The sequence below is a fragment of the Mastomys coucha genome, unplaced genomic scaffold (genome assembly GCF_008632895.1).
Source record: "Mastomys coucha isolate ucsf_1 unplaced genomic scaffold, UCSF_Mcou_1 pScaffold5, whole genome shotgun sequence".
NCBI classification, from domain to species: Eukaryota; Metazoa; Chordata; class Mammalia; order Rodentia; family Muridae; genus Mastomys; species Mastomys coucha.
Window position 1 is genome coordinate 82,888,335 of NW_022196911.1, and position 8,803 is coordinate 82,897,137.

The window sequence follows — 8,803 nt, forward strand, 5'->3', positions numbered from 1 at the left end:
AAAAAAAAAAAAAAAAAAAAAAAAAAAATCACATTTTAAGTAGCAGTAGAGAACAATAATGTATAATTCCTTACTTACATTAAAACATTTTTAATTCGAGTTGCTGACACCCCAGAGTTAGGTTTCAGAGTAACACGCTGCAGATCAGAGACAGTAACTAGCGGAGTCCGTTCCACTGGTGGTGGTGGTGGTACAAACTTTAATTACAAAATAAGACATTAAAGATGCATATTAAAATACCATTAAAGTAAACACACCAAAACAGCAAATATTTTGATGGCCAGAGTGTAAGTGTTCTGTGATTCAACTCAATTTTTACTTCAAAGATTCAAAGGCTCTCTCTCACCCTCTCCCATGTCTCTCAGGTTTTACTAGATAGAATGCCACTGGTTAGACCAGGATGGCCTGAAACTTACTATGATGTGGCCTTGAATCCAAAGAAATTCCCCTGCCTCAGTCTAAGTGCTAAGATTACAGGTGTGAGGCACCACCTCCCAAGTGCTATGATCATTGGTTTATAGCACTGAGCCCATCTTGAATGTGAGATGTGTATGGGGATACTTGATGTACGTGTGTGAGCGTACTCTTGTGCATGTGTGGAGGCCAGGGTCAATGGCAGGCATCTTCATTATCACTCGCTGTCATCTGAAGATGGGGTCTTTCACTGACTGGCTAGACTGGCTAGCTGGGGAGCTTGGGGCATCTGACTGTTTCCACTTCTCCAGTCTGAGATTAGGTAGGCCTGCTTTTTAAAATATGAGTCCCAGGAATCTCAACTCAGGTCTTCATGCTCTTGTGGCAAGCATGTTACCAACACAACCATCTCCCAGGCCTGTTTTGTTTGTTTGTTTTGTTTTTGTTTTTAAATATTGAACCCAGGGTCGCAAACACATTAGGTAAATGGTAAATGTTATTAAACTGTATACCCAGAGGCCAGAGAATGATTGCTTATTTTTTTTTCCAGAGCTGAAGACTGAACCCAGGGCCTTGCCCTTGCTAGGCAAGCACTCTACCACTGAGCTAAGTCCCCAACCCTCACAGAATGATTTCTTTTATTTTCCTTTTTTATTCTTTTGTTTGTTTGTTTGTTTTTTTCCGTGTAGCCCTGGCTGGCCTGGAACTCAGAAATCCGCCTGCCTCTGCTTCCCAAGTGCTGGGATTAAAGGCATGCCCCACCACTGCCTGGCAGACACCCTAAATTAACCTCTGACCTCCACTCATGCCTTTACAAACACACTATGTAACACATATCCAAAACCCCGCAAAGGAAGCAGGCCATGTGTATGCCCACTGACATCTTACCTTCTTCCTTCCATCAATACTCTGTGTCTTTTTTAGTTTCACATTGAGTAGATCTTTAACTGTTATATGCATAGGTCCATCTTTCTTTAATGGTTCAACCTTAAAATACACAAAGAGGTTAGAATTAAAATTGGGATCAGGACATCTAGTGAAATCCAAATCCAAGTCTACTTTGTAAAGACTCAAGAATTGAAAGTTAACTTACTATTGTTATTTATTTATTTTATTTTTTCTTTCTCCTTTACCATGATTTTTTGGGACAGGTTATTGCTATGTAGTTCTGTCTGTCCTAGCACTCCATATGTAGCTTAAACTGGCCTCAAACTCATGGCCATCCTCCTGCCTCTGCTTCCAAGAGCTGGGATTATAGGAATGTACCACTATACCCATCTAAAGTTAAATCCTTTTTTTTTCTTTTTTAAGATTTATTTATTTATTTTATGTGAGTATACTGTAGCTGTCTTCAGACACACCAGAAGAGGGCATAGATCGCATTGCAGATGGTTGGGAGCCACCATGTGGTTGCTGGGAATTGAACTCAGGACCTCTTAAAGAGCAGTCAGTGCTTTTAACTGCTGAGCCATCTCTCCAGCCCCTAAAGTTAATTCTTATATAACCTTAAGGATTAATCACATTCTGTCTGAGCAAGCAAGAATGACAGGTGTGGATGGATGTGGGTGTGTGGGGTGGTGCCAGAGTACCTAAAAACGTTCTTATTTGGAGTGGAGAGATGGCTCAGTGGTTAGGAGCCCTTGCAGAGGACCTGAGTTCTATTTACAGTACCCATGACTCACACCAGTTCCTGGGGATCTAGCACCTTCTTCTCACATTTTCATTCATCAAGCACAAACATACATCAGACAAAATATCCATTCATATAAGACAAAATAATTTTTAAATTAAATAAGAGGCTAGGCAGTGGTGGCACACACCTTTAATCCCAGCACTTGGGAGGCAGAGGCAGGCGGGTCTCTGAGTTTGAGGCCAGCCTGGTCTACACAGTGAGTTCAAGGACAGCCAGGGCTACACAGAGAAACCCTATCTCAAAAAACAAAAAATCAAAAAACAAACAAACAAAAAATGAAAGAAGAGTTTCTATATTTTAATATATATGAGTATCTGGACTGTACATATGTATGTGTACTACATGTATGTCTGGTACACTCGGAGACTATAAGAGGATGTCAGATCTCCTGGAACTGGACGTATAGACAGTTGTGCCCTACAAAGTGGGTGCTAGGAACCAAACTCCAGTAAACGCTCTTAACTGCTAAGCCATTTTTCCAGCTCCTCCACCCCAGAATTTTCTTTTGTTTTTTTTTCTTTATATCTTTGTTCTGAGATTAGATTCAAATACAAAATATAGCCATAAACTCACCATATAACCCAGGATGATCTTGAACACTTGGCCCTCTACTTCTATACCTGAACTGCTAGGCTTAAATATGTGTTCTAGAGTTGGGAATGAACCTTTCAAAATACACAGTGATTGGATCAAGGTATAGTGGTATTTATATATATATACACATATACATATGTATATATATGAATGAGTACATATGTATGTGTACTACATGTATGTCTGGTACACTTGGAGACTACAAGAGAATGTCAGATCTCTTGGAACTGGACTTATAGACAGTTGTGCCCTACAAAGTGGGTGCTAGGAACCAAACCCACATACACACACACACACACACACACACACACACACACACACGCACATATATATGCACACACACATACACACACATATGTATGTATTAGCACATGTATATGTGTGTGTATGCATGTATGTATGTATGTATGGTGGACCACAGTCCAAGCTCCTCAAGAAGCTGAAGGAAAAGGTCACAAGTTAGAGGTCAGTCTGTGCTACATACTGAGTTCTAAGCCAGTCTTGGTTATATATCAAGATCCTGTATTGGAGGACAAATAAACCAAAATTGCCAACAACATAAACCTAAAATAAAACAAAGGAAGAAAACCCAATAATTACATTGGTGTGATGACATATGCCCATAATGTCACCTACTCAAAGGCTATAAAGCAGGATTGCTTGAGCCTACCAGTTCAAGGCCAACTTAGGCAGTACAATGAGACTGTATCTAAAACCAAAACCCAGCTACCCCCTTCCCCCCAAAAAACTAACAACTAAAATCAAATCAGAACAAAATATAGCCTTTGTATTTGTTTTTGTTTTGGTTTTTTTTCGAAACAAGGTTTCTCTGTGTAGCTCTCTGGCTGTCCTGGAACTCACTCTGTAGACCAGGCTGGCCTCGAATTCAGAAATCCGCCTGCCTCTGCCTCCCAAGGGCTGGGATTAAAGGCGTGTGCCACCACTGCCCGGCTCTAGCTCTGTTTCAAAATAACTAATTTATTCAAATAAAATATGGGTTCTGAATAAAATCTACATTTTCCCCTTAAAAAGGTTGTACTTGTATCTAGGCCTTTGGTCCAGCTTTAAAAGGCCACTTGGCTTTACCCTGTATTACACTCTAAGACACACTGTTTCTAATGATTTCTTACCCGAAGTACTTTAGTGGTACCAGATTTTCTGAGCAGCAAAGGTGCTAGCGGTGGCGGAGGTGGAGGGAGAGGGGGAGGGGGAGGAGGAGGGGGTGGGGGAGGAGGAGGGGGACTGGCTGGCTGTGGCTGTGGTTGTATCCGAGGAAGTGCAGTTTGGGATTCTCCATGTGTTGCTGCAGCACAGGCAGGCACAGTTGTAAGTTTATCTCTCAGGCAGCATGGGTGACAGCAGCTTGAACCGGATGAGTCTTTTGAGGTGCTCTGGAAGGTACCATGTTTGACAAATGGATAACAGATTAACTGGGTGATGGATAGTTTTTTGTGTTTTTGTTTTTTTTTCCAGAAAGGGCTGGCCTTAAACTCAAGACGAACTATTTCCCCAGCCTTGCTGGTGTTAGGAGTACAGGGATATAGAATGCTCCTAACAAGTTTACTTCAATAATGATGTTTATTGGGCTATAGGGAAGGCTCGGCAGTTACCTGCTTGCAGCTCTTGCAGAGGACTGGGTTTGGTTCCCAGAGCAAATGGGGCAGCTCACAACTGTCTAACTCCGTCCTTCTGGCCATCTACCCAACCACACCCAGGCTGTGTTTTTTTGTTTTTCTTGTTTCCAATTATGAGGAGCACACTCAGGGCCTTGTGCATTTTAGCATACTGCTGTACTTATGGGCCAGAGCCCCGCTCTAAGATGGCCTTTACACTTAAGGAAATATAAGTATATATATATGTGTATAACAACTTATACACACATACAATGTAAATATTATATATTATGTATTATATGTATTAAATAGTATGTATGTCCTTATATACAAGGATAACTATTATATATATATGATATATACACACATATATGTATGTATATATATACATATATCTCATAAGAATAATTTCATGAGTTAATTATCTTGTTAGATGATTAGCTATTTTGAGATAAGTATCTTGCTATTAGCCAGGCTGGCCTTTCATTCCTAGGCTCCAGTGACTCTCTTGCTTCAGCTTCCCTAGTAGACAGGAACTATAGGCACATACCACTGTGCCCAACTGAACAAAATATCGCATATAGTTTTAACTATACATGATGCATCCTATAGAATCCTAACACCATCTCTTTCTATGCCCCTATATTTAATTTACTTAATGGTATATTCTTTTTTATTTTTTTGACACAGCATCTCATTCTCTAGTTCACAGTGGCCCAGAACTCACTCTGTAATCTATGCTGGACAATCCTCATGCCTCTGCCATGCCCTACCACACTTAATGAAAAATGTTGCTGGGTAGTGGTGGCACACACCTTTAATCCCAGCACTTGGGAGGCAGAGGCAGGCGGGTTTCTGAGTTTGAGGCCAGCCTGGTCTACAGAGTGAGTTCCAGGACAGCCAGAACTACACAGAAAAACCCTGTCTTGAATGAACCCCCCCCCACCAAAAAAAAAAAAAAGAAAAATGTTGGTACTGGGTGCAGGGGATTCCTGGCTTCTTTTGTTGCTCATTGCTGTGCTAAGGATTGAACATCCGACATTTTAGGAAAACAGTCTACCACTGAGCTACACTCACAGGCTCATGAATGTCACATTTGCATGCATTTGCACATTCATCCTACTTCAGTATTTATTATTTGCAACTCTCCCTTCCCTCACATTGGAGATTGTACTTGGAGTCCACGTGGTAGGCAAATGCTTTACCATTAAATTATATGCCCAGCTGAAAACCTATCTTTTAAGGAATTATTAATTTTTTTATGCAACTGAGTTTACTATAGCTGTTTTCATATATATAGGAAGATCCCATTACAGATGGTTGTGAACTACCACGTAGTTGCTGGGAATTAAACTCAGGACTTCTGTAAGAGCAGTTAGTGCTCTTAACCGCTGAGCCATCTCTCCAGGCCTAAAAATACTTTTTGTGAGACAGGGTCTCATGTCTCCTAGGCTAGCCTCAACCTCCTTCTGTTGCTGAGGATGGCCTTCCCTTCCAATCCTTCAGCCTTTGCCCCCTAAGTGCTATGCTTATGGTGTGTGCCACCATGGCTGCTTACATAGTTCCAGGGCCTTCTGTGTGCCGACTGAGTACTCTACCAACTCTACCAACTGAGCCCAACCCTAGCTACTTCCTGCTGAAAATAAAAGAAAACATGTTTTAAAGGGTGACTCATTTTATGTCATATGTACATATGTGTGCATGCCTGTTTGGATGTGCACTGTGTGGTGTAGGTGCCTGCAGAGGTCAGAAGAGGCAGGCTGATTCCCTGGTACTAGGGTTACAGGCAGTAAGAGACACCGACACTGGTGCTGTGAACTAACCCTGGGTTCTCAGCAAGAGCAGGAAGTCCTCTTAACCACAGGGTCATTTCCTCACCACGGCCCATAAAGGCTTCATTAGTTTAATGATCTTCTCAGTAATGGAAGAAAGCATCTATTTTTCCAAACCTTTTAGGGTTTTTGGTTGTTTTGTCATTCTGATTAGGTTTAATGTTGCCCACTGAATTTCCTTTTATACTTCTATTTTAATTATGTGGATGTGTGTATATGTGCACTCATGAGTGCGGATTCCTGTGGAGGCCAGAGCGATTGGATCCCTTGAAGCAGGAGTTACAGGGGTGTGTAAGACTCCTATTATACATTGGTGCTAGACTCCATTGGTGCTAGGCACCAAGCCTGATCATCTGCAAGAGCAGTACAACACTCTCTTCACGGGGCAGCCATCCCTCCAGGGCCCCCATTATAGTCTTGTCTTTTCCTTTAGCCAAAGAACAACTCTTTTTGCCTGATACTTGAGGTAATACCCAAATTCATATCCAAATTCATATTACTACAATAGCCTTTTCAGTTAAAATCTCTGGACTTATTTGTTTGGCCATGCCAACCTTTAGGTTTTCTTGGAGCTTGCACAATTCACTTTTCAAAACACACAGTTGTTGTTTTAGATCATGAAGTTCTCTGTGGTAGACTCGGGATGGGAAGATGGCATCTTTCAATACTTCTAAACTCTGGAATTCATAAATAAACAAGCTTGAGTCCAATGAACAGTGTGATAAAGCAAGTGGTGTCACATATGTCTTATGAAAGCAAAGACAGTTGTAATCACACAAATTAATCTTATCCAAGCTTAGCTTTAGGAGCATATCAAGCCCAGGAACCATAAAAGAACACAAACACTAAGTTTGGCAGAAGAAAAACCAAAAACTATATTGCTGAGAACAGGTTTATGAACCCTATACCTGGGCTACACAGGTCTGACAGCAACTGTATATGCACCATGCTCTATTTGTCCAAAGGTTTATTGCATCTTTGATGTTAGGAAATCTGAAGTTCCAAGATGGTCTTAGCCAGTTTCTGCTTTGGGGAATATCTGTTGAAGAAGTAACCACTCTGTGGAAGAAACATCAAACAAAACAAATAAAAAAATCGTAGGTCTTGGCTGGGCATGGTAAAGGACACTCAGAAAGCAGAGGCAGGAGGATGGATACAAGTTCAAGGCAAGCTTGTTCTACATAGTGTGTTCCAGGCCAGTCAGAAAAATATAGTAAGACCCTGGCTCCAAAAAGAAAGGACATTCCTGCTTCCAAGTCAATACTACAAAACCAGGCGGATCTCTGTGAGTTCTAGGCCAACAAAGGCTACAGAATGAGACTCTGCCCCCCTGCAAAAAACAAAAACAAAAACAAAAACAAAAATACAAATACACCATCCCCCAAGCTTCTTCTTTCTTCCTTCTTCTTCTTCTTCTTCTTCTTCTTCTTCTTCTTCCTCTTCTTCTTTTAAATATTTATTTATTTTATGTGAGTGCACTGTAGCTGTCTTCAGACACACACCAGAAGAAGGAATCGGATCTCACTACAGATGGTTGTGAGCCACCATGTGGTTGCTGGGAATTGAACTCAGGACCTCTGGAAGAGCAGTCAGTGCTCTTAACCGCTGAGCTATCTCTCCAGCCCCAGAGTGACAGCTTCTAATTAAGTAACTAATAGGCTTTATTTATTTTAAATTAATTAATTTGGAGGCAGGGGAGTGAGGCTAGGGGTGTATGCTAAGTATATATTCTTGCAGTGAGCTGGATCTTCTATCACAAATCTTGTTTATAGTGTGAGTCAGGACCAGGCTCTGAATGACTGACTGACTTCCTTGCTTTGCTTTTTCTTTTTTTAAGACAGGGTCTCACTATGTTATTCTGACTGTCCTGGAACTGAACATGTTGACCAGGGTTGCCTTGAACTTGCACCAATCCCCTGTGTTTCCTGAGTGCTGGGATTACATGTGTGTGCTAAACATAGCTTTATTAATTTACTTACTATGGGATTAAAAAATTATGTGTATGTGTGCTGCATCTGTGTGAGTGTATGCCGTGTGTGAGTGCCTGTAGAGGCCAGGGAAGATGGTAAAGGATCTTCTGCAGCCAGAGTTGTATGATGTTTTGAGCTAGCTCATATGAGCCCTGGCTATCCTGAATCTCACTTTGTAGACCAGGCTGGCCTTGAACTCACAGAGATCCATCTACTTCTGCTTCCTGAGGGCTGGGATTAAAGGCTTGCACTACCAACATCACTGCCCCTGGGAATATTTTCATTTTTTTGAGACAGGGTCTCATGTATTCTATGATGACTATGTTAAACATGATATGGGATTATAGATATGGGCTATAAAGCTCGACTTTATTTTTAATTTTTTGTCCTTCATGTGTGATACCCTGAGTTTAATCCCTGGCATACCAAAAGTAAAATAAGCTGAATAAGGTGGGACATGCCAAGTACCCAGTGGAGAAACAGGGGAGAGGTTTGGAAAAGCAGGATGATTTCTAAAAGCTCACAGTCAGTCTGGGCTACAGACAGTTCTAGGGTGGCCAAGATTGGAGAGAGAAAGACTCTGTCTCAAAGGAAACCAACAAAGTAAGAAGCTATCCTCTGGGGCTGGTGAGATGGCTCAGTGGGAAAGAGCACTGACTGCTCTTCCGAAGGTCCTGAGTTCAAATC

General features: G+C 41.4%; 1 protein-coding gene across 2 annotated transcripts in view; it reads right to left on the bottom strand.

Annotated features, from left to right (window-relative positions):
• Window positions 1–8,803, bottom strand: part of Prr11 (proline rich 11) — a 22,390-nt gene that overhangs the window by 8,023 nt on the left and 5,564 nt on the right. For both annotated transcript variants that reach the window (XM_031352076.1, XM_031352075.1), the window contains exons 3-7: window positions 7,055–7,205; window positions 6,701–6,823; window positions 3,832–4,092; window positions 1,303–1,401; window positions 79–197 (exon numbers count right to left, since the gene is read on the bottom strand). In XM_031352076.1, the coding sequence (XP_031207936.1) occupies window positions 79–197; window positions 1,303–1,401; window positions 3,832–4,092; window positions 6,701–6,823; window positions 7,055–7,205 (753 nt within the window). The remainder of the gene's footprint in view (window positions 1–78; window positions 198–1,302; window positions 1,402–3,831; window positions 4,093–6,700; window positions 6,824–7,054; window positions 7,206–8,803) is intronic.